We start from the raw sequence: 25,848 nt of genomic DNA on the forward strand, positions 1-25,848 counted from the left end.
TTGAGGTTTCCTTGCCCTGAACGACAAGCACTTTCCCAGTTGCTTTTGAAAGCAACCAGGCCCCGCCGGGGGGCAGCTGCTGCCCGGTACGCCGGCACCCCCACGGGCTTCCCAGCAGCGGCCCGAGTGCTCTGCGGGGGGAGCTGCGGCCCCGCCACCCGCCCGGCTTCCCGCCGCCGCCCCCCCCCGCGCTCGGCAGCGCCGCGTCCAGGTGCCTCCCGCCCCACAACCGCCATCCCTCCCTGGCGCCCGCGGGGCAGAAAGTGACGTCACTCGCGTTGCGACGCACGCGGCAGCAACCGGCACGGCCAGCCCCGGAAGTGACCGTTTGGCATTTAACCGCCCCGCTAACGCCCACGGACCGCCAGAGGCTGCGCATGCGCAGAGCCACAGGCCCTCCCGGCGCGGCGGGCCGGCCTTTACCTTCCCATCGTGTCTGACCGCGCCTGCGCGGGCTTCGCTGTGGTGAGGGAGGCGCTGTCTGCAGCTGCCGGCGCTGGGAGCAGCTCCTGCCCGCAGGTTCCCGCCCCCCTGACGGTTCGCTCCGTAGACAGCTGTACCGAGCCGCTGTCTGGGCCCCCGATCCCCCGTCCCAGCCCGGGGCCCCCGATCCCCCGTCCCAGCCCGGGGCCCCCGATCCCCCGTCCCAGCCCGGGGCCCCCGATCCCCCGTCCCAGCCCGGGGCCCCCGATCCCCCGTCCCAGCCCGGGGCCCCCGATCCCCCGTCCCAGCCCGGGGCCCCCGATCCCCCGTCCCAGCCCGGGGCCCCGATTCCCCGTCCCAGCCCGGGGCCCCGATCCCCTGACGCGGCCCACCGGCTGCCTCCCGCCGTCGCTTCCTTGAGGCGGGACCGTGCCCGCGCCCCTGCCGCGGGATGAAGAGGTTTTTCGGGTTCGGGAAGAAGAAGAAGGGGCAGCCGGCAGCGTCCAGCAGCGCTGCCGAGCCCCTCCCCACCGGTGCCTACGAGCTTCGGCTGAAGGACCTGAGCAAGCTGCACCGTGCGGCCGCCAGTGGCGACCTGGGTCAGGTGCGGCAGGGACTGAAGAAATACAGCATCGACGAGCGGGACAAGGCGGAGCGGTGAGCGGGACAGCGGTGCTGGGGCGGGCCGCAGCTGCAGCCGCCGGCAGCTCAACGGCGCTGGGAGGGAACGGCAGCATCGCTGCGGGGAGCCTCAGCCTGGGCGGGGAACCAGGTCTGTGCTGCCTGGAGCCCTTTTCGGCCGAGCATCCCCGTCTTGCCCCGGCCCCCTCCGTGCCCTCATTCCCGAGGGTGTCGCCTTGCCTGGGGGCGCAGGAGCGGCAGGGGGCCGGCAGCAGCCTGGCCAAGGCGGGTTGCAGAAGGAGCCTCACGGCCATCCTCCAGGCACGTTTTAAAGGCAGAGTGCAATTGTATACCCCTCTGAGGCCTCAGCGTGCGGGGTGAGTGGTTGAGCTGAGAAAGCTGCACAGCCTCAGCTGGGAGTAACTTAAATAGCGGTAAGCACCGCATTTAGGAAAGGGTTATAGCACAGAGTAAATGTGCTGTGTATTGGTGCTGCGTGGACAGTTGCCAGATGTGCCTTTTGTGACTGTGATGTTGCAGCCAAAGCAACAGTCTGATTTTAGGTGGCAGTTACTTTGCTGTTTGCGCTGTGGCCTTGGTACAGCTAATTAGTGCCTTGGATTGGAAGATCGGGGCAGTGCCATGCAGAAGAAGCTGCTGCTTCTGCCAGGTGTTATGAGGTGTGTTTCTGAGTGAAGCACAACAAGTACTTGGCAGTTGCATCTTAAGGAGAAGCCTTGGGCTGCAGCATAGCTCCTCATGATCCATCATAAGCATGAGGAAATCAGCTGAAGTTTTTGGGTCTTGTATGTGTTAAGCCGTTAATGCCTTTTCTGAAAAGGCTGAGTCAAAACATCCATGATATTCAAAGGAGATGCTGGTTTTATCAGAGTACTTCAGCATCCTAGGCTGTCTTTTCTGAAGACTGGACTTTTGCTAGCCAGCTAGCTTATTGCCCTGAAAACACCTAAAACTATCAGGATTTGTAGGAAAAGCAATGAAGAGTGCAGGCAGTCAGCACGTGGGCTGTGTGCCTGAGCAGTTGCCAGCCAATCTTAGTTTATGCAGCTGGAGGTGGGGCACGCAGTTTGAGGTGGCTTGAGCACAGTTTTGTGCATACATCAGCTGCCAGAGGCAAGGTGCCCGATGGCATTTACAGAAATAGTTCTGAATGTTTGTCTCTTTTCTTCTTACTACCTTCCCATTCACTGTGGCTGATTCAGTCGTCATCAGCTCTTAGCAGAGCCTGGTATGAAATGTAGCTAGTTTTTGCATTTTAAGTTCACCTCGTCTAGAAAGCTTTATTTCCTCTGGAAGGGTTTCCATCTGTGTGCCAGGCTATTATCAGTGTTATAACAGGGCAAATAAAGTAATAAACTATAAAAAAAAGAAGAAAAAAAAGAAAAGTCAGCATACACATGATGAGCATTGTGATGGTTTCGGCATGATAATGCCCAGTGCTGAAAAGCTGCTGAAAAGCTTATCTGAGAGTGATTCAGCGGACAGAGTCTGCCTGCTTGCTGCAGCCACTGCACACTATACCCAGCCATGAGGGTTTCAAGGCCACCTGTGCCCTCTTAGTGCTGTGGGTGTGATGTGTTTTGAGTGACCACCAGATGCAGTTGAGTTTCAGGGCTTCATGGTGTTGGAAGAAGAGTTAATATCATTGGAAATAGACATGAAGAATGGGAAATAGCGAAGTAATGGCAAAAATGTGTGTATTGTTCATATGAATATCTCAGTTCTGCTCCTCAGGATTTCCAAAAGCAAAATCCTGCACCAGGGACATGGCAAATATCACACATACAGGTTCCCTCCATAAAGTGGGTCCTGTAGCCCATAAGACCTCCCAAAAAATGTGCTTGAAACAGCATCAGTTAGGAGCAGGCAGCTTTCAGAGGTGGTCTAGCAAAACCTTCAGCCTCGCTGACAGAGATGGGGAAAAGTCAGCGCAGAGCTGGAAGCACTGTAGGCACAATGCCAGCTAGTCATGGATCCTGGGTCAAAGCTAATCACTAAGAGAGATTTACCCTGTCAGCTGCCTGTCAGACTGAACTCTAGAGCTTTTCATTGCTTGGCTTGTAGCTGCTGGGTTGTCGGCCCAAGGGCCATTCAAAGTGCGTACTGCCAACCTGCTGTTTCCCGGCGGGGTTGTTTCGTGGCTGCTCAGGCATCAGCACTTCTCCTCTACTCAATAGGTGATCAGTGTAGCATTGCAGCAGCAGCAGGAGGAACAGGATCTGGGCAGTGTCCCCAGGGCTGGGTGGCAGAAGAACTTTGGTGTTACTGGAGGCCTCTTGCAGGGACAGGCAACCCTGAACACTGGTGTTCTCTGCCAGCCTGTTCCCTGAAGTGGATCTTCTGTGGAGCACAGCAGGCCTCGCTCCAAGCAGAGCCATCTCCTGTTGACAAACTGAGAGTCTGGGTTGAGGAGGACAGCAACAAGTCCACAAGTTTTCTGAAGGCTTTTCTGTTTGCAGTGCTGATAGTGACTACTTCACATTTGTCATGTGTCCTAGTGGTTGGTAGTAGCAGATTGCGGACTCCTTCACAACCAGTCCTGGTTAGCTTTCAGATAATCTCAGTCAGTCATTTCTTCAGAGAGGAAGGATCCTGCATATTTACATGGGAATTTCTGAAAAAGTGGTGGTAGTTGCTCTGGAGGTACTCTTCTGTTAATGCTCCAGTCTGTTCCCTGTCTGTAGCAAGACATTACAAGTTCTTTGAAGTTTTCTGTGTTTCTCTCATCCTCTTCTTTGTTGCAGTGGAGGAGGCTTGTCAACTGCCCTGTAACAAGTATCTGCATTACAAATTGCTGTGTTTCTACATCACCTGCCGCTGCATTTGTGTACCTCTCCCTTTCCGTTCCCACTTAGCCAGGGAGCTGTTGTGCTCCTGTCTCAGCAAGGTACCAAAACAATTGCAAGGTTGGTTGAGCTTTCCTAAATAGAGAGAAGGACCTACCTACAGTGATGTGGTTCAGAACTAGTGCTGGTGTTCCCCTCAGTTCATGAGCAACTGTGGGATTTTTATTGCATCACCTTCAAGGGAGGAAGGTTCCAGCTGTTTTCTAGCTTGTCTCTTGCTCTGTTGGGACAGGTGTCCTGCAGAGCAGCAGGTGCTTTGCCTTTGCACAGAGCGAAGCTTGTGCTGATTTGTGCCTGTGACTTAGGGGGAAACACATGCAAGGACTTTCTGGGCAATTTCTTTCAGTGTAAGTAGGCTGGTTAATTGACATCAGACCTAAGATGTTCTGTGGTTTGAAGGAGTCCTTTTCTTTCTGGCAGGGTTTTAACTTGAAGAGTTTCATTTTCTTATGCTGGTCATGTATTATGGAAACACAGTATTTCCTCCCTGGAGAGGAATTCCTCTGTAGTAGGCTTATTATGACTATCATAGTTATACATATTGGAAAGATCAAATATTACTTTCCTGTGCTCAGGATTACAGTGTTCTGTTGTCTGGTTTGCTACATGTTATCGCAGGCACTTTGGTGCAAGTGAGTTCTTGGTTTTGCTGCAGTAGGAAGCAAGCTAGAGGAAAAGCAGAAATTCTCAAAGTGCAGAGAAACGCTAATACTCTTTATATAAAGCCCATCTACATCTCTGATACACTTCTGGCACATGAATAATCATAGAAGAACTTAGAGGGTTACTTGCCATAGTTCTCAGATTCCCAAGCTTTGGTCTCTTTTGCTGTGCCACAGGTGTAGTCCTGCTGGAGGCAGTGACAAACGCCTGAGCACAGGGATCTGTGCAGATTAAGTTGTACAGTGAAGGAAATGGCACCTCACTAAGCAGATGCTGTGGAGGGGTTTTGCTAGCCAGTCTTGGGTGTTTGGTGAGCAACTGCTGTTACTGGTAACAGAATGAGAAATCAATTCTTAAGCTTGCTTTTTGCAAAGTGAAACTTGTGGGCATATCAATTTATCACAGCCTGAAATTATCTCTCTAGTTGTCTGTTTGTGCTAATTTAATATGTTTAATTTTTAGGACGCCTCTGCATCTCGCTTCTGCGAATGGCCATGTGAATGTTGTTACATATCTAGTGGAAAACAATTGTAAGTTAAATCTTACTGACGGTGATAACAGATCACCACTGATGAAGGTATGTGGAATATGTTATACTCTTGTAAGTGGGACTTGTCAACTGTGCATTAAACGGGAGGTGGCTGGGAGGATTCTTTACACAGCTCTGTGTAGAAGCATGCATGTTGTCATCCACATGGAATAGGCATATGTTAGCTAAGCTTTGAAGGTGCTCTTATTTTCCAGCATTGGGAAGCTGGGGTAATTGCAACAGACTGCTGGAAGTTCTTCCTTTTGTGCTCTTCCCAGGCAGTACAGTGCCATCAAGAAGAATGTGTAGCTATTCTGCTAGAGCACGGTGCCAACCCACATCTGGCAGATGCTGACGGCAACACTGCCCTTCACCTTGCTGTCCGGTGTCCGAACACAACTGTAGCGGGGCTCTTACTTGAGTATAATGCCAATATTGATGCTCAGAATAAGGTAAATTTTTGTATTTGTTAAGAAAGTTTGTTCAGAAAGTTGCATTAATATTTCTCTTGTAGGGTTTTTTTACTTTGATTTTTAAATTTATTTATCTGTCCTTTCAGGAGGGATACACTCCACTTATTCTTGCTATCTCTGAGCATCATGAAGATATAGCAGAGTTTCTTCTTCAGAAAGGAGCTGATGTGCATGCTCGAGATCACTGTGAAAGGTTAGCGGTTTGTGGGTCTCTTTAGTATTCTTTAGGTTGGATTGTTGAGAGGCATGAGGATGAGCTCTGAAAAAAAAACAAGGAGCCACATAGCAGCTATTTCTGTATAACTTGTGAAAGCATGTCTGCGCTTGGCTGTTGTCATACCTCAGTGAGTGCTTTCCTCGTTGAGGATTACAAGAAGGCATTGTCTGTGGTGGCCCTTCTGACAGGAAAAATGCTATTAGTTCAGCAGCACTGCCTCAATTTGAAAAAACGTCTCCTGCATAGTGGCATAATTTGTAAGTGTTGTCTATGTGGAAGCTTTGTCTGAAGATTGAACCTTTAATTGTTTTGACTCCCTCTTGCATGTTATGGTTGCTCTTAATATGTAATGAAAACATTTTTTTTTTTGCTCATTCAGTAATGAGGACAGTAGTTTTTGAGAGCAAATAGGAACAAAAATAATTACAGTGTCTGTGTCAAATGATCGATTTCATATCATATTTTTGATGTTTCAGAACCCCACTTATGACTGCTGCTTCTGGTGGAGTGCTTAATTTAATAAAAGTTCTTCTTCGATACGGTGCTGATGTTTCCCATAAAGACACTAACGGATGGACAGCTGAGGATTATGCTGTTATTCATGGATATTCTAGGTAAGTTTTTAACTTTATCATTAGAATAAGTTGTCAGTTGTCAGTGTGGCTTTTGAACGTTTTTGGTAACAGCACCAGTTAATGGTATGTTGAGACCTGTCCTGAAGCTGTGCTCAGTGACATCTTCTGATATGTATCGTTCCCTGTGTCTAGTATTAATCTGGAAGTTGAGGAAAATTTCCACCCAGAATTGTCTGTTAGATTTCAAGTTTTGTTGCTAAACTTGCACCTGCCCAATATAAACTCTAAAACATGTCTGTATCCTACAGTTATCCAGAGGTAGAACGTTCGCAAACTAAAATGCATGTCAATCCTCAGGCCAGCACCGTTGTCCTTACTGACTTCCACTACTACGACCAGGAACTACCAGCCTTTTGTTTCAGAGATCTAACCGATAGCCCTTTTGTTAAAACCTTAAGCAGTTTCACCCCTCTTATGGGATAGCTTTGTACCTGTGGGTATCCCTTCTCTAAGGGTTGTGGTTGTGTGTGCTTAAAAGCTGGGCTGAAAATACTGTGCCAAGCTGGAGCTAATAGCTTCATAGGTATGGATATGCATCTATAGAGTGAACATGACTGTATGAATATTGAAGTATGTAATAGTCGTGCAGTAAGTTCTGTGTGTATTATCCTTGTTGAATGCATACAAGTATATGAATTCATGGCTATGAATATATGTGGGATGGATAAGTGGCTGTTAACTATTTTGTTAAACAGTATATGCAAGTATGTGGTTGTTTTTACCAGATATGTTTCCTCTCTTTTCCCTATATAGTCTTAGTAAACAACTGGCGGAATACGCGGACTGGGAAAATATAGGAGAAGGTGATGCACAAGGCATCCCAGGACTTGGAACTCCTCACCGAGCCAGAGCTGCTGGCTTTACATTGGGTGCACCTGCTGTGGACAGAGGAGGTAGGATCTTTAATCATGGAGGAGCTCATGAGGAAAAATCATTATGGCCTTTTTCTTTAGGGGGTTTGTATTGTCAGTGCTCACTGTGTTCCCCATCGACTTTAGTGGAGGCATCAGATGGAGTAGCGCAAGAAGCTTTGTGAATATGCTGACTTGTTGCTAGCTGGAGGTGCTTCTTGTCAGGTGTGAAGGCAGCTGCAATTTGTGTGCTACGTGCTCGCTTATAGGGTTGTTGCGTTCTGCCTGTCAGATTGCCCATCTGTATAGGTTTTCATACAGAGAGAGAAGGGGGACAGGGAAGGAACTAGGTGAGGGTGGTTTTGTTTTTGGTTTTGGGGTGCGTACTTTTACCTATAGATGGCCATTCAGATTGTGAAAACAAATTGCAAAAGCAGTAGGTTCATGCTGCGTAGTTTTCATCTTCCTGTAGTTGGGAAGCAGCAGATGAGTTAGCAGGACCATACATGTCTTGTTGATTTCCACTGAGTTTGCGTGTTGTTGTTTTAATATTAATAGTTTCACCTGCACTAAGCTGCTTTGAGTGAGTTGTCTTATTTCTCAGCATCAGTTATGACTGTTTCCGTGTAGGTACTGCAGAGACATACTTAGGAAAAATTGTCTTGGAAAAGTAACTTTGTTAGAAATAATAATGCAGCTTCTGCGTGTACTGTATCTTCTTGGACATAGTTTGATTTACAGTAAAAGTAACACTTTTTCCACTTCCAGTAATTTTATAAAGTAAACTTTAAAAAATCCACATTACCTTGTGATCCAGAAAAGCAATTAAATTGCCTTGTTATCAAAAAATTAACTCCTTCAGTGAGCTAATTTTAAATTTAAAAAACTAACTCCATAGTTTTTAAGATCCAATCTATGCTTATGAGCTCATATAGCCCTGGAGGTATCTTAGAAAACTAATACTTGAATATAGATCGAACTGTCTTGTACTTTACATCTCAGGCCCTACAGTGGGAAGTTTTATTCTTTCTGGTTTTTTTAAGAGTGTTACATCAGAACTTTGTGGCAAATGGGCAGCAGACAGTGTTCAAACACAGTTTATTACTCCTTTTTTAGATATGTCATGAAATATGAGCAAAACATGGGATATTTTTCCTAATTGACTTTTACCAGATAGGGGAATTTAATTTAGAGCCAAACTTTGTTCCTTTGACTTAGGAATAGTTATTTTGATCTAGTCAGAGATGTGTAAAGCTTCTTGATAGATTGAAGGAAGATGTGGAGGTTTTTATATTTTATTTTATTTTATTTTTGGAAATAGGTAGTTTAATCAACAAAACGTTGCTTTTACCTAAACAGCACTCTGTTGCTGCCTCCTGTGCACGTAGATAATTGCTGTGTACCACACTGTAATGGCTGACAGGCCTGGGTTATTTTAGAAGATGTGGCTTGAAGAATAGTACTGTTGTGTGATTCCAAAATTAATATACCCTCAGAGAAATATGGGTTCTTGTACCAAATAATTTGCTCAGTTCCTTGAAAATGATAACAGTACTAATATAAGCCCACAATATTATGGGAAGTCCTCACTTGAAGAGGCATAGTAAGTGTGAACAGAATGTTATGTGGGTTAAGGACTTGGGAGGAGAAAGAATATGCTGTGTTCTCAAACTGTTTATAGTAGGGCTTGTTTTCTTGAGTAGTACAAATCTTTTTCTCCTTGTGCACAGTCTCTTAAAAAATGACTCTGGCCTGTTGAGTGAGAGAGATTAGTAGCATGCAGGGAACACTTACTGGCATTGATTCTGCAGTCTCTTGCTTGCACCCACAAAGCACAGGTCCTGCATCATGAGTCCCTTCAGGCTGCAGTAAAAGCTTTGAAGCCCCCGTTAGAGGGGAAGCTAGATTGATCTTGAGACAACAGAGGAATACCCACTTTGAATTCTTTGTTTTAATCTTACTCTTCATTCCAGTTTTTCTGGCATCTTCAATGTAGTCCTTATTCCTTTTACTACTTTTGCACTTGTTTAACATTCTTCAAAATACTCTCCTCTAGTGAGCAAGTCGGTATATTTAAGAAGTTGGGTCACGCTTATTTGGGTGTTTACTTTTTGTCAGAACATGAACCTTTTTGTTAATTACAGACAGACTTGCAAAAACCTCCAAATGAATGGCTTCCAGCTCTGGCGTATTGGATGACAGACTTTTCAGATTTGAAGTTGGAATTTCTTTGGCAAAAAGTAATTATGCAATTTTTCTAAAGGCAGGGGTTCGGATTTCTAGTATGTCTGCAGTGGCAGCTTTTTTTAGCTGCTGCACTGCATATTAGTGTATTGTTCCTTCCGTGTTTCCCCGAGTCCCTACAGAAACCATTGGGTTTTCATCATAGAGCTCTTGGAATAGAAATGAGTGCTTCAGTGTGATTTATATCTCCTGAGGTCAGGAAACATTATCCTGTATCACCTTTTAAGAAGACCAAGAAATGGAGAAGGAATGAGAAACAATCTTGAGGTCCTTTTTTTAACTCTTAAGTGTGTGGTTTTGATAGGAGTCCTCTTGCCACATCCATTCCATGTATTTGTGGTAACATCAATATAAGCAGGACTCCCTGCTGCTCTGAGGCAAATGTTATGGCCTTGTCACAACGAAATTTGGTGTCGGATAGCTGCAATAACAGAACCACACCATTCATTGATATAAAATTATACTAAGTAGTATGGGTAGAGCAGGTGGATGGTGATTTATATTCTCAAGCTTCTCTTCCACAACACACAGACATGCGTACGCACACAAACACACGTGCATGACGCTCACACCAGTCAACGCAGCTGTTTTGGTCCACTTGTGGCCTGCCCTATAGCCCTGGGGGGAACAGGGTATTCATTCTGACTGCTTGTCATACCTGCGTTCTGGCTGGTGGCGTAGCATTTGTATGTGAACAGCTCAGCAGGTCAAATCAATATATGCAGGGCTTTTACCTTCGAACTGAGGTAGGAGGGGCATATGTTTGCATCGGGTACCATCTGACACAAGTGGCTAGTGTATCTCTGAAGTTTGTTGGCACCTACGGATTTTGGGGATGCTTAGACGGAGGGATTTTAAGTGTGCTGTATGCTGTATGTATAAAGCACTCTACAAATACGAAGGAATTGCATTTGCTTTCGGTGCTAGACAAGGACTAGTCAAGTTGAGAGACATATAAAGTTGGCAGTACATTAAATTTCCAGTAATCTGTTTCAGTATTTCAAAACATTGGAATATAGGTATTTTACATGGAGCAAGTACATTAAGTTACACTGTTTGGCACTGTCCCGTAAGAGTAGAGTTCTGTAGATTGTGATAGGTGTTGCTTCTAGCACTTGTAACTGTAGAGTAGGCTGATGGCCACAGTACATTCCCCCTTTGCTATAGCTGTGTTAATGTACTCCTTATGTTTTCCAAATTTCTGGGAATTCACATTTATTCTGATGTCATTGTTTGGTCTGTCCTTGACATGCCTTTCCCTAAATGGATATAGGAATGCAACAATCTCCTAACCAGACATCAAGAACAGGAAAAACAAAGAAAGGTATTCTATACAGTAGCATTTCAAATATGAAACATGTTGTGTGATGTACAAATACTAACACACCTATGATGTTTATTATCTTGGAGGTCTCTATTCTGATGGTTTTGGTTTTATAAATTAGGTCTGAGAGCAGGCTCTGGGCGCTTTTTATTTGTTTGCATGTTTTGCATGGGTCCTTTATTACTGAATTGAGTGTTTGCTTTGTGTCATTGTTGATAGTAAAAAATTTTTTTAAAAAAAACATGCTCTTCTGTTACTCCAAAATGAAAATGGACTTCAGTTAAAGTGGAAACAAGTGATCCCCAGAGACTGCTTTTCTAGATCCCATTTCTACAGCAGGGCATCAAGGTCTGTCTGAAAACTAGCTCATGAACTTTCTCTCTTGCTTTCTAAAGCACAATGGGAACTGGTTTTGATCATTGCTTGAAGTTACTATACATCGAAAGCAAAAGTTCAGATAACTTACTCAACATGGTATGCCCTTTGTTTTCTTTTCCTTTTAATGATTTTGTCCAAGAGCTCGGTTTGGCTGTTATCATCCAACTTTATGGAAGGTCACCAATCTCCTGTTTATAAGCAACTTCATTTTGTGATGATAGTTAACAAGAACTAGTTATCGAGGAATTGAGGAATACTGAAATAGATAGGATGTGGAGGTTACATTTGTTTTTTTCCTTTCTGTCCTGGGAATTGAAGAGGCCCTTTATTTCGTCTTAGTTGTTGATAATTGAGAAGTTTTAACACTCTTCAGGCAGGATTCCTAGAGTTCAGATTTCTTTAGTACATCAGTGGTGTGCTGGAGTGCACAGTCGTTGAGTTTGCAATATATGCTTCTGGGCCACACTACCATTCGGAGGGATCTTGACAAGCTGGGTAAATGGACTGTCAGGCCTGTCTTACAGAATTCAACAAGGGCAAATGCCAATTCCTGCACATGGAAAGGAGCAACCACTTGCTACAGCACATGCTGGAACTGCCTGGCTGGAGAGCTACTTTGCTGGGTATTCCCCAGAGGGTCTTGGCAGAAAGTGAGCTGAGAATGAGCCAGCAGGGTGCCCTGCCAACTGAGAAGGTTAACCGTGTCCTGGGCTGTATGAAGAGCAGCATAGCCAAGAGGCTGAGGAGAGTGATTGTACACCGCTACGTGGCACTCACTGGTTTGTGTCCAGCTCCCTGGGTATAATTTTGAGCCCCCAGTGCAAGAGAGATTTGTCTTTCATCAGTGAGCAAGTTCAGTGGAGGGCCATCACACTTTGTCAGGGGCAGGACTCCTTGCTTTTTGGGGAGAGGCTGAAGGAACTGGGCTTGTTCAGTCTAGAGAAGAGATGACTTTGAAGGGGACCCAGCAGCAGCTTCCAGTATGTATAAGGAGAAGACAAAGACAGGCGCTTCCCAGTGGTGTGTGACAAGGAAGCAAAGATACAAGAGGCATAAAACAAGAGAATTTCTAATGGAATGTGGGAAGCTTGGCCATGGTAAGAACAGTAAAACAGAGAGGTTGTGCAGTCTCCCTCCTTGGAGTTGTTCAAGATCAGACTGGATAAAGCCCTAAGCAGCTTTATCTGACCTTGGAGCTGAGTCCGCTTTGAGGAGGCGGTTGGCTGAGAGACTTCCTGATATCCCTTGTGACCTGATTTATCCTGTGATCCTATGTGCAAGTTGCCTTCATAACACTGATGACAGCTTGGAGTGTAGTATAGAATGCCCTGGTTTCGCCTGTTTTGCCTTTTGAATACCTTTTTTGGTGCAGTGTAGAGAACTGCTGGTGATTCTTCTACTCGAGGATAAGCTTTAGATCTTGGTTATGCTTTTTGATATTTCTCCCCTTTTCAGAATAATCTGTAACTGGGTAGAGCAGCAGCTGGGATAGTAAATAAAATGGTAACATCTCTGTAAATAATGTATACTCATGTGTGCAGTATGAGTACTTCAACAGTTCATTTATTTACTGTCATGCTAAAGCACCAGTATTCTGTTAACGTAGCATATTCATGCTGTGCTGGGTTTTTTTTAGTTTAGAGATAGTTCTTAAACTTTTAAGTTGTAAAGTTCAAAGGAGATATAACTCTAGTCTTTTTTGTTTTCTTTTTATAATTCAGTGTGACTTGAAAAAGCAGTTGTTTGGAAATGCATTCATTCATGCTGTCTTATGTTAAGTTGACTCCCCAGAGTTTCATTCTGTTATGACATGTAGAGTTGTCCATGTTAAATGTTTGTATGCGCTGGTTAATTTTTAGCATGCCAAATCTAATTTCATCATGTCAATTAATGTTTGACAGCAATAGATGACTTGTCGCAAGGAGACTCAATCAGGTAAGACTTTAAACATACCCAACACTTACCTGAGGAATGATTTCAGAGAGACAGTACTCATTTTGCTTTACCTTTTAAGAAGCTCGGAGAAGGAGGGGAGTGATGTCAGTTGGAATACTTCTGAGGAAGAAGAACTCGGTTTTACTCCCAAGGTATGGTGTATTTACAGTAGATGTCCTGTAAAAGTAAGTGTTTTGAAGGCAATGAGGGATTGAAAGAAACTGTGGTTCCAGCCAATATTGTTTTCTCCTTAGAAGCAGTCTCTGACTTGCCAGCCTTTCTTCTGCTGTGAGTTTTTCCTAAAAGATCTGTAGCTATGGCAGAGCATGCAGTAGATTTGTGGTTTGAGGCAAAAGAGCAATAGGTGACGAGATAAACCACCACAGTTTTATTTGTTCTTGTTCATTTGAGTCAGATTTTAAGTTTGTAAGTTACTGTTATAACCTATTCTGTTCTTCCCCAAACACTGTTAATGTTTCCTGTAAATTTCGTGATAGAATCCTGACTGATAAAGGGCATTTTTTAATGAAGATCTACTGAAATCCTTCATCACCTAGTTCTCCTTTCCTCCTCATCAGGTTACTTAAGAGTGCTCAGTGGATGAGTTACTCAAATGTGTCATCTTTTTTTCTTCTATTGAGATGGCATTCTGTACTTGCATGTAATCTCACACTGCATGTTTTCCCTCTTTTTTGAATGCTTGGGTAGTATTATTTTTGTCAGCTACAAGCTCTCATGCCTACTTTTTTTGCTAATGTTCTGAAGAATTATCAACTTCTGCAGTGATGTCTGGAGCATCTCTTCTGTTGCTCTGGGATTCTGCAGTGATGAAGAACCAGTGTGGTATTCAACCTGCTCTGTAATACTGGAGATGCAAGCATGTTTAGTTTTAACATAATTTCATTTTCTTGCACTGATTTAAATAAAAATGATGCATTTTTTTGGCATGATTTTGAAATTTAAGGATATTTTGTTAAGTGTGCTTGCAGGGACTAATTAATGCATTAAGTCTAGGGTTCTTAACAGTTACTTTCCTTGTGCACGCTTGCAAGTAAGCATCCAGAAGCTGCGATCTTAAATATAACTGAATTTTACTGAGATATTACAAATATTAAAAACAGATTCTTAGAACTGTTATGCATGTAAACATAGTTTTGGAAACAATTTGCAGAAGGGTGCCTGCGCAGTATTTTGGGGGTGAAGTGCTCACTGAATTGCATACGAAAAGGACAGCCTGATTACATTTACTGTTCAAGATTTGATGTGAACAAAGGATTTGTTGTTGTCATCGTTAGTGTTCTAAAAAAACAAAACAAAAAACTCAACCAAATTATTTTTTGGCTTCTTTATTTACAGAAGCTGCAGAAGCCAAACTTGGCACTGTTAATGAATGCTTCCCAGCAGTTCAGGAAAAACAGTAAGCTATTTGGAAAAGATTGCATGGTATACTAATATATAAAAGTAGATTTGCTAAGTGTTTTTTAAACAATTTTTTTTCCTGTAGTGACTGAGAAAAGTAGCATTTTTAAAACACAGCACTTAGTCATTTCAGAAAAGATAAGTCATATTGTTAAAATGAAGATATTAATCCCCTCTTAAGCCTTTGTCCCTGGCCAAGTCCTTCCTCCATCCTGCCCATCCTTTACATGGTTCCTTTTCCAGACATTCCCAGATTACTCCATTAATCTGGTAACGTGCCTGTTGCTATTCACATAACTCCTTTTGTTCACATGCATTTTTCCTTTTCTTGTGCTTTAAGATGATGGTGATGGTTCTAGAACTGAAATCCCTAGGTCACCAAAGAAAAGCCTCAAACAAAGAACCTTGTCAGATGCAAACCGGAACAAAGGAGATTGTGGAGAACTGTTGAATCAAGATGTCTCAGATGCAAGCAACCTGGAGGAAGAAGAATTGGAGGAGGAGGAGGAGGAGGATGAAAATGACAATGTATATGACAATGAAGATTATGAGGAGGAAGAAGAAGAGGAGGAGGAAGAAAATCTTACTCAAGATGAAAAGGAGGAGGAAGATCTGGAAGATGAAGAAACTCAGTTTAATGACATACCGGAAGAGAAACAGAGGGAGAAGAGAGAACCTAAAGGGGAAGTTAATCAGAAATTGGACACTGGAGCTGGAGTTGTCTGTGATGATGGTGAAATAAGTCAAGAACTTGATGAAAACGTGGAGAAATCTGTTGATACTCCTGTGTCTTTTATAGCTGGGTCTTATGAAAGGTTGCAAGAAAATGTAACTGCCGTGTCTCCAAAGATAATGAATAATGAAGTATCTTGCAAGTCAGTACCAAAGCCAACTGTCTTTCAAAATCTAAATAATTTGCAAGATAAACAAGAAAGTTGGAACAAGAAAAGCATAATTCAGGAGAAGTTGAACAGAAATGATGACTCCCATTTTGCAGGCTCTGAGATGACAGACTGGAAAAAAGAGACACCTCAGCTTCTCTCAGATAGCTGTGGTCTTAAGGAGAAAAAGTCAAGCTTCAGTAATGGCTTCGAAAGTGATAATAGTTCTTGGTCAGCAAGAAAAAACCCAAGGCTTGAAAGTCAAAGACCAGACTCTGTTGTTCTTGAACATGTGGATGATGAAGATACAGAAGAAGAGCAATATGAAGTAGATAATAAAGTCTGTGAAGCCCTGAAACAAGAAAGTGAAAACTTAGGCTTGAATAGGCATGAAGAAAATTTAAGAGCAGCATTTCACTCAAGCACCAAGGTAAGTTGTATAAGGACGATTCAATCACAAAGGTATTTTCTAAGGATAATAATGGTAAGAACCAAATGGCAAACTGGATTTCTGGTACTACTTCACATATATCCATCTTTTGATCATCCTTTTTTTATATTAGAAAATGCCTTACTCCTAAGCAAAGCAGTTTCTTAGATATAAGAATAATATCAGGCAGTGTTTTCATTTTTTTTTTTATTGGTTTTGCAGGAGAAAGAATAGGCAGTATAATTTTTCTGAAATCATTTTGGTTTTTCTCAGTTGTATGAACAGGTTTTATCTGTCAGGATTTATTACCATTTAGTAAAATTCATGGTGTGATGGCTGAAAGTGAGGAAACAAAAAGTTTGAGTAAGATTGAGGGCAGGAAGCTAGTGATTTTCCTTGGAGCAAAGTAGAGGAAAAGGAGTGCGTTCCAGAATGATGTAACTTAAATGAAAGCTAGAGTTAGGCTGGCATGAGGAATTGCTTCTCAGGAGCTTTGCAGAACCAGGGTTAAGACTTAGGACATGAGTCATTGCTGTCTACTCGTAGATTCCCATGGAAAAACTGAAGGCCTTGTGAAAGAAAGCTCAACAAAGTTTCCCTTTTGTCTTGCACAAGAAAAGTGTTTTTAAAATTGTCAATCGGTGGCTGAGAAGATGCTTGTTTCTGCTATTTCCAGCTGTTTGGTTAATCTCTTTTAGGAAAAATCACCTAAATGGGAAGAAGAGGAGGAAGAGCAGGAAAAGGAAGACACTGGTAAAGAGCTACAAACTGCAGTTGTTGAGGGTGTGAAAAATTCTGTTCGTAATGATAGCCGTCAAGTCCACAGTGCTTCAAAAGACAACACTGGTGAGAGAAATGAGTTAGTAAATACTGATCCCACTTCTTTCCTATAAACATTAATGCACAGTAAATGAACCAAAATGGTGATTGACTTCTGGAACAGTTAGTTTTTCCCTTGCCTGTGAACCCTAGTGGGCACTGGCAGAGAAGGAAAGTAGCTTTTGTTCCTTTTCATTTGTTCTTGAAGAAGAAATTGTGGCCTTCGATTCCAAACAATGCTATATGGAGCAAGTGTCATTCTTGGTTTTGTTGCTGTGTTCTCCCTGAAGCAATTAGAACAAAATGCACAGAATAAAAAGGGAAGGACTAGAGTGTCTTGGGTGTGAGAGTAGCATTCCCCTTTCTGGCCCATACTGTCAGACTGAAAAGTTGTGATTGCTCTTGGCTGAAGCCTGGGAAAGATTTGAGTCAGTCTGAGAGAAAGCTGTTCTGGTCCAGTGCCTCACCTTGTCCAGTTTTAAAATGGAGAAAGTCTCTCCAGTGCCACACTTATGTGGGCTTGAAAGCATTGCCACGTCAGTCAGGGCTGAGCACTTTGGTACTCACCTCAGGTCTTGGAGCAGGAGTAGAAGGCACAGTTTCCATTGTCTGTCTCTAGAGAGTAGTGTGGCATGGTAGATGTTACCGGAGCAGGTATGGTAGATGGTACCGGAGCATGTTACCGGAGCTGGTTAAATGCTACATGGGCCCTGGCAAAACTTGCTGTATTCCAGATGTTGTGCCTATACACGCTCTTCTGTCTCTGCATTTTACCATAAGCATGCATTTGGCACAGTGTAAGTAGTCATAGCTGAGGTTGGAACCAGTAGTTGCCCTCTGCTAGGATGGGTGCCCTCACTGGTCTCTAGCTCCTTTCCCCTTTTTTGTGTGCATGTCTCCACAAGAGTGAATCCTGAATCATTTTTTACCTAATGGACTAGCTTAAAACAGAAATGAAGATAGTTTATTCTGGCCAGGAACCTACTGAGACTGAGCCTTACATTTGTCTAGTAGAGAAGAGATTTGGATGTTAGCCCCCTGAGATAGAAACAATTTTTTTGTGTGTTTGGGGTGAGTTTTTGGGCTGTGAGCCTCTGCTCTTTTTAAATGGCAACGCTTAGGTGTCTGCCTTCTGGGAAGGTGCAAGATAACAACTGTTAGTCAAGGAAGATCTTTGCTGGTAGTGCTACAAAAGGAGCATTGTTTCTTGGTGATTTGAGTGTGAAGATATGTTGGATGATGTTTCTACGGTACTTGTTGTACAGTGGATAGTGGTAGTCAGTGGCAATTTCTGGAGCTGTAGGCCAGAGAGCAGGTGACCTAAACTCTGTATAGCACCGGACTGCGGCGTGCTGGAGCCCCTTCCTAGGTGTGACCCAAACACGTGTTCGGTGTAGCTTGTAGCTGTGCCAGCTGTTGTGCATAGCCGTCTTCTGCTGGAAAGGAGGCAAGAGAGGTGGCAATCTAAAGGAAACACCATGATGTTTCTGGGTGTGAAGAAACCCTTGAATAGCACTCACTTCTTAGTTTGTCCTCAGCAACAGAACCACTGTGCATCTTTTGGATGCAGGGACTGACTGATGGGGAAAAGCAGAGTGAAATATAAACACTCAGTGCCTCACTTCTTTCTTACTGCATTTGTAGGTGCCCTGACAGCAGTTGGAGCAGAGGAAGAGGAAGATGCTGAATCTCCCTGGGATTCTGAGGTATTTCCTGTGAAGGACTTTGTGAAGGACTGTGAAGACACCCACTGGCGGGGGTGGGGAGTAAGATCCAGAAGCACTCGGAGCTTGGGCCCTGCCATTGATGAGGCTTACGTCCTCTTTTCCTGGTTCTGCTGTATGTTTGTAGCTGGGGGCCCTTGAAATACTTGTGCTGTATACTAGCTGTTCAGTAGGCCTGGGATGAAGTTAGGTCTGTCTAATGATTTGGGTCTCATAGCAACTGGCCTTTTGAGTTTGGTTTCTAGTATAGTATTGAGGCCGTGAAGTTTCTTGCTGCTTAAAATACTCTGAGCTTCCCACGGGGGCTGGTGGGATTGTTGCTTTTTCACCACACAACTTTGTCCTGCTGACCTGTTCAGTGGTTGCCCTTAGGGTCTACAGCCTAGATGATTAGCTACTTCTGTAAAGATCCTTTCTACCTTTTTGGCCCTTTTTGAAAGTAATGTTCAACAGAGATACCACACGGTCTGGCTGTGTTTGCCCCTTTAGTTCTTTCTATCTATGGTAACGGGTTAGAAGAAAACAAGCAGAGTCTGTAGCTTACCCCCTCTGACTTTTCTTGTGAGGAAGAAGGAACTCTTCCCCATCCCCTTCTTAAAAATACAAGGCTAAAATATTACTGGGTTTTTTTAGGTAGCCTTAGTTTCTGTAAGCTTTGTCTTGCTAGTCTTTGTTCAACCCCAACAGTCTTGATTCAACCTTTGCGATTGGGAATAGCCATGTGTTCACTCAGCACTGCAGGATATGTGCCTGGGGAACACCAGCACAAATTTGAGTATCAGGTACCAGTTCAGTACGAAAGTTGGATCACCACAGACCTGCAGTTACTCGTTCACAACCCACATCTTGAGTTACCATGTTAATTCTCTTTTGTGGCTGTGCAGTTTGTCAACATGACAGAATAGTTTAGATGAGTTGTGAGGTTTTTGCCTAAGATCTGAAAACACACAAGTCTGCTGTGATTTTCCACTGTGTCTTGATGTGCCCTTTCCAAGGGGCTTATCAAAGGCTTCTGTGATTCCATGCTGTGCAAGTTGGCTTAGCAGGAACTTTTTACATAGAAATGAGTTGAAAATTTGTACTGATTCTCACGCATGTGTTTTATGTTATACAGACGGATTCTGAAAGTCCGGAAATAGTATCACCTGGTGTGTTGCTTCCAGCTGCAGACAGACACGGAGCACGCTCACAGATGGTTTCAGGGGACCACAAGACTGGTAACTTCCTGGTGGACTAAATGTTTGTCTGTAAACACGTATAGGCTAACATGAGCTTTTATCAATGTCTGCCTTAGGAATGCTGGTATGGTGTGGGTGTGCACTATAGCAATGAAGTGCTTAGTATTTGTTAATTAACACCAGCTATCACAGTGCTTGCTGGCAAGTTTGTAAAGGAAGATATCTTGTTTGCATTATGTGTGTTCTTTGGATGTGTTTCTGTTTTTTTGGATTCAGGTTCTTGTGGCATAGCGATGAAAGTGTATGTGGTTTAGGGCTGTCTGAACATCTAAACATTCCTGGATGATAATGTAGCAGGAGAGAGCTATGATCTGGCTAAAGCATTTTCCCCCCTATCTTAATCTTTTTTATACCTTTCTGTTATGCTTTGCCTAGGAGCTAAAATGTGACTAAAAGTTCAGGTTTTGCTGTGAAGGGTTTCTGCCTGTAGTTTGTGACACTGTCTCTTGAGCATCTGGAGCATAGAATGGCAGGGAAGTTTTGCTATTGGGGTAGAACTCTTACCTGAAGGATTTCTTTCTTACTAAATGGTCAGTCCTGCTTGTAGCTTAAGTACAATAGAATAGCTGAAGAAGCTAATCCAATTTTAGTTTAGTAAGCTGGAAGCAAAACTTTAAAAGCTCCTGGGAGCTTGTAAATTTACTTGTTGAGTAGTTGTCATGAAAGTCTGCTTTGTGTGAATCCACTAGATTCTAGTAGATTCATACAAATCCAGAATCAGTGTAAAAAGGGGATAGAAGGTGATTATGATAATCTTTCTAAGGTGTTTCCATACTGCTAGACCACCAAGTTTACTGAAATCAAATGCTGTTAGGTTTTTAACAATTTTTTTAAATACAAAAATTTTGCTGTGGAGCCATTCTTAACAACATTTCATACGCTTCTTTCATGAGAGGACTCAAACTGTAAGATGACTAAAGCAGAGGACTTGAGAAATATAGGTGGGCCAGTAGATTGTGTGGGTTTGTAAGTTACTTAATGTTGGACAAAAGCCTTTAAAAAAAAATAACTATTTGGAACTGTGTTATAAATGCAGGTTACAAGCAATTGTAATTTGGTTTTTTTCTTTCCTTGCAATCTAAACCAGAACAACCTGATAAGAACTAGTTTTGATTCTTCCTCATTGTATGATGTGTATGAGGTTTCTATGTCTGCACGCCTGTTTTCTCTGTCCCATCCATGGAAAGGAAAATACCCCTCAACATCACGGTCATAGTGCTGTTATTTTATATAATTCATAGTGTTATTTTATGAGCATTCATTACAGCAAGCCAGCTTTGGCTTTTGAAATAATCTTTGTAGAAAGCAGGATTCAGCTCCTCAAAATAAGTATTTTGATCTTGTTTTGTTAACAAGCAAGTCCTTATTGCTTCCTATGGATTGTACTAGTTCTGTGATTATTATTTCTTAAATCCAAGGTGCATGATGGGAAGCATGCATTGTCCATTTCTTGTATACTGATACAAATGTTGTATGATGAGGTAAATTGAATGTTCAGTATCGTAGTCTCGATGAAATAATGCTTGCAACTAATACTTAGTTGTAGAAACTACTGATGTTGGATGGAGTAAAAATTGTATAAATTAAATAAAATAACACTTTCTAAAACATTTTTCACCTCCAGGCTTTTTGGAGACACCCAATAATTCCCAGGTAAGTATTTGTTCATGTCAGACTGACTACTTGTTCTGCTCATTAAATATTATGTAGTTACTTTAAGTTTGATTTTTTTTTTTTGTCATTGTATTGTCTTTCATAGCTGAAGACCTCTGAATCTGTTTTGGAAATGAATGAAACCTCTCCTAAAAAAAAGCAGCAGAAGTCAGGTAATGTTCACTTCATGTGGTTCTGGGTTTAGCATAATTTTCTAGATAGGAGTATTTAATAAAGCATCTGATTTGTTTTGCAGATCTGTTGGAGGAATTTGGTTTAGGAGATGCAGAAGATGTTGAAGGTATCATAACAATCTCTTTGTAGTGTTCGTTTATGGACAGACACGTTGTACTTGCAATTTTGTTTCTAATGTTAAATGAGTGGCTCTAGCAAGGCATCCTGGGAGCAGAAGGTCTGCTGAAATATACCTCTGTGTATGTATTTGCTCCCTCCTCTAGTCTGCTATTGAGCACTGTACATACCCTTTCATGATACACGCTTCCTACACCATACTTGCTGCCATCTCCCCTTTTCAGGCAGTCTTGAAGTTTGCTTTTCTTTCAGTTTCTAAAAAAAAGCCCTTCCTGATTTTCCTGGGTCTCTGAGCATGTGCTGTGGCTGATTCCAGGCTAGGGATCTGCAGGCTAGGCTGTCCAGGAGCTGCAGGTGAGGCAGAAAGGGTAATTCTTGGGCTCATGCTGTAGCTGTAGTTTTCAGGAATTACTACTTGCCTGGCTTTTCTCTACCTGTCTGGCAGTTGTTTTGAAACATGTAGCAAACACATTCCTCTAAGGCTTCCTTCTCTTATTTCATGGAAAATGACCAGCAGGTTCAGAGGTGTATGGGAAGGAAGTGGGGAAGAGAGACAAGATGGGAGGAAATTAGTGTCAGCATGTTGTCAGGAATTCTGTTTCCTTTGGAAACAAGGCTAAAATTGAGGCAGCTAGCTGGTCCGCTATATATTGGAGAGAGGATATGTAACCTTAATGGTTTTTTAATTTCTTTGTTCTAATGTTTATTGATTTGCATATTTGATTATTTGTGTTGTATTTTGTATTAATCACACTTGTTTATAAGATGAGAAACAATTTGCCGCTCAGGTTTTAGAGTTTCTACAATTGGCTCTTGAAATTATAAACCAGAGAGAGGTGAACAGATATGTAGACAAGTAAGCGGACTTGTAACTTCTAAGTATAGAATACAAATAGTTCCAAGTTCTTGGGCATCTTTGCTGTAGGGGAAGAAAAAAAAAAAGTATTGTTCTTTTGACAATAATAGAGATGAAAATTCTCTCTAGCAGTATCTCCTTCCTCCTCCTCTTGCTCTTCTCCCTCTCACGTATTTACAATGGGTAAGCAGCGAGTCCTCTTTCACCCTTTATTTTGCAGTGACAGTGTTCTTGTAAGACACACAGATATTTGTTAGAAGTTGTTCAGTTAAAACATGAGTTTTGGTTATGTCTGTATTCCACAGTAATGTGAAGTGTAGCCCCATAATGGACCAGTATGTTACAATATTACAAAGAAAGAAAGGAAAGGTTGCCTTTTCATGGCTCATTTCAGGTCAGCTATTTTTCCTGTATGGCTTTATTCATTTGTGTCATGCTGGTTTTTACCCGTATGTTATCTTGAAGGTCAGGTGCTAAGAAGTAGATGTAAAAATTTCTTATTTCTTTCTTTCAAACATTTTATGTTTGAATTTGGGTTTAAGCAAATTAGATTGCTTCAACAAAGCATCGTGATTCCTGCAGCACAAATATTTCTGACTCTAAAAGGGTTGAATGCCATCCTTGACAAGTTTTATTTCATAAATGTGGAAAACGGGTACAGTATCTTGCGCAATTAAATATTCAAGGAGAGATGGAATTTCCCATTCTATTTACTTTGTTACTGACTCATAGTAATACATTCTTAAAATCTGTTTTTGAGTCAAAGTAAAGTAGTGGTGTTCTCATGTTTCCTGTATAGCAGAGTAGCTGCTGTCCACTGTAATCTGCAAAAAGTCATTATGTACGACAATTTATGAGGGAAGTCTCAGAATAGAGTGGAGAGGTAAAGACTAATTGGAAAGACCTAAGATGACTAGAAGTCATTTTTCAGTGCTAGCTAGAGAGCAGACAGAGTAAAAGGTGGGGGACTTGCATCTTTTGTATACACTGCACTGCAGGCATCCGTTAATAAAAATACATGCTAGCAATAAATGATAGGCAAAAATACTGGAATTTAATTTACCCTGTGAATTTTTTGTATACATTTTTTTGAATGACGGGCTCTTCAGAAGCCTTGGAGTAGGGTTCTACCAGTGTTTTAACTAAAACTTTCTCCCTGTGCTAAAAGTGAAGAACTCTTGGCAATGAGGAGTCATCCTTTTTCACAATGTTGACAGAAGCCAATAATACAGAAAATAGATTCATGAATTACTGCTCCAAGAAAAGAAGAAATTTTACTTGCAACAGCTAATGGGAGAAGTCTGGTTTATTTTTTAGTTATTTTTCTGGTGGTTGGAAAAGTAATTACTGACTAGAGTTACCGACACAATGAGAACTCTAAGGAGGGAAGAACACTGTAGCCTTTCATCTTTCCTGCCTTCTTCCTTGTTCTGTACCCATCATACAGAAATTTCAAGGTTGATTTAAACCCTATGGAAAAGAATTCTTAGGCCGCCAATGTTACTAAAATCTTATCTAAAGACTGAGACTTCAGACTCAAATAGCTGCTGCTGAAAACTTTACTGTTGACCATGATGGGCAAGGCTGAACAGGAGTTAGGGTTGCTTTTGATTATAGCAGCGTGGCACCTAATTGTAAAGTGACCGCACTCTGAAACAGAATCCAAAACATTAAGACACCTACATACTCTGAACAGAGAATGTGAATTGCATTCTTAGAAGGCCAGTACAAAACTCTGGGTGCTGGCAGGTTTGCTTTTATCCAGTTTTCAGGCAGATACAGTTGACCAGAAAAGCTTATTCAGTCTGTGTTGTGCACAGGAAAGATGTCACAGTTCTCCTGCATCCACAAAATACTTAAAGTCTGTCTTTTAAGCAAAATGGTGGTGTCCATGTTAGATGATGGGAGCGATGACACGTATCAAATGGTATGGTAGGAAGTTGCCTGCATTTTGCTGGTTTTGACCTGAGTGAACATTGGTGAAGTGACAGAAGAAATCTGGTAAGCGTACCTTCATGGAAACAGAGTTGGAGCAGCCCCATCTGTCCGACAGACTGACCACCCCCTGCTGTACTTGGGTGGAGAGGCTTCTAGGACTAGCACATACAATGAAAGTTTGTAAAAGGAGTCACCTACAGGAGAAAATGCCAAAAGTGAGGTTGGCCCTGTGACTCATAAATGGTGGACCCTTTTGTATTCTTATGATTTTATCTATTTTCTTCCTTCTTGCTTGCTTTTCTTATGGGAAGAATGTTGTGTCCCTCTCTAGCAGCGAAGCTTTGTGTACAGAAAGGCTGTTAGGTAGAAGCCATAGGATTATGGAGCAGGAAAGGAGATCCAGAGTGATTAAGGTGAAAAGAATCCATCTCTGTTTTTAGATGCCACACTTGAGCTGCTGGGACTTGTTTCTTTCTGAATACTTGTTCCTTCAAAATGTTCAGTGTGCCTTCCACGCAAACAATGACAATGAGTTGCTGCTTCTAAATTGTGTCTGGAACTATTTGGAGTCCAGTTCTCGGGTATAACAGAGATTCAAGGTAGGCACCCCATAATGGGGAGCCCAGACTGAGTGAGTGACTGCTTCTGAGGAGTTTGTGACCTGTCCAGTATTACTTAGAAATTCTGAGAGAGGAAAGGGTGGAATCCAGTTTCCAACTGTAAAGACATCCAGATCATGGGTTATTTCTCCACATTTCACAAGCCTGTCTTTCATTCAGTGGCCCATCCGTGTCTTCTGGAACAGATGGGGCAACAGTTTGACTGAAATACTCTGTCTAGATCCATGTCTAGAGACAGATTTGTGTCGTGCAAGGAACAAAGCTGGGGTCTTCAAGATTTCAAACCTGTGACTTTGTTGTTCATGATTTTCTGTGCACAACACATAGGGAACTTGAAATTGATGGAGGAATACTGTATGGCGCACAGTGTGCCAGAGATACAGAGGTATCTATCTACGTATGAGAGAGAGAGATTGTGCATGTTTAAGAAACAGGAATGGGTTATTTGTGGCCATATGTAGTGAATTTCAGCAAATTTCCCTTATACATTAAAAAGTATAATGCCCTGGAAGAAAGGAAGAAAGGAATTCACACAGATGCATCTTAAATCTGTATTATGATTTTCTCTCTAACAGTGCACAAATTTGAGGGGATGTGTTATTTTGTGTTAAGATTTTTGTCACAAATAGGATGATTCAAGATGCACTCTAGCTGTAAATAAGTAGTATTAAGTTATGCTGTTTATAAAAATTTGTGGTTTTTTACTGCAGGTGAGAACTCAGGATCTATCTTTCCTATGTCATCATCAGCTGAAAAAGACAACATGAAGGATGCTATTGAAAATTACGGGCTGTGGGT

At 42.5% G+C, this 25,848-nt stretch overlaps 1 protein-coding gene across 6 annotated transcripts in view; it reads left to right on the plus strand.

Annotated features, from left to right (window-relative positions):
• Positions 1-450: 450 nt before the first annotated feature.
• LOC130149632 (ankyrin repeat domain-containing protein 26-like) overlaps positions 451-25,848 on the plus strand; it is a 59,304-nt gene continuing 33,906 nt past the window's right edge. For 3 of the 6 annotated variants that reach the window (XM_056339473.1, XM_056339477.1, XM_056339478.1), the window contains exons 1-18: positions 451-1,080; positions 5,037-5,151; positions 5,382-5,555; positions 5,663-5,769; positions 6,270-6,407; positions 7,182-7,321; positions 10,797-10,847; positions 13,127-13,160; positions 13,240-13,312; positions 14,517-14,577; positions 14,920-15,890; positions 16,589-16,736; positions 18,354-18,415; positions 19,548-19,650; positions 21,296-21,324; positions 21,431-21,497; positions 21,581-21,625; positions 25,761-25,846. In XM_056339473.1, coding sequence (XP_056195448.1) covers positions 875-1,080; positions 5,037-5,151; positions 5,382-5,555; positions 5,663-5,769; positions 6,270-6,407; positions 7,182-7,321; positions 10,797-10,847; positions 13,127-13,160; positions 13,240-13,312; positions 14,517-14,577; positions 14,920-15,890; positions 16,589-16,736; positions 18,354-18,415; positions 19,548-19,650; positions 21,296-21,324; positions 21,431-21,497; positions 21,581-21,625; positions 25,761-25,846 — 2,610 coding nt within the window. In that variant the 5' untranslated portion in view covers positions 451-874. The remainder of the gene's footprint in view (positions 1,081-5,036; positions 5,152-5,381; positions 5,556-5,662; positions 5,770-6,269; positions 6,408-7,181; positions 7,322-10,796; positions 10,848-13,126; positions 13,161-13,239; positions 13,313-14,516; positions 14,578-14,919; positions 15,891-16,588; positions 16,737-18,353; positions 18,416-19,547; positions 19,651-21,295; positions 21,325-21,430; positions 21,498-21,580; positions 21,626-25,760; positions 25,847-25,848) is intronic. The other 3 variants (XM_056339474.1, XM_056339475.1, XM_056339476.1) reach the window with 3 other exon arrangements.

Source organism: Falco biarmicus, chromosome 5, assembly GCF_023638135.1.
Source record: "Falco biarmicus isolate bFalBia1 chromosome 5, bFalBia1.pri, whole genome shotgun sequence".
NCBI classification, from domain to species: Eukaryota; Metazoa; Chordata; class Aves; order Falconiformes; family Falconidae; genus Falco; species Falco biarmicus.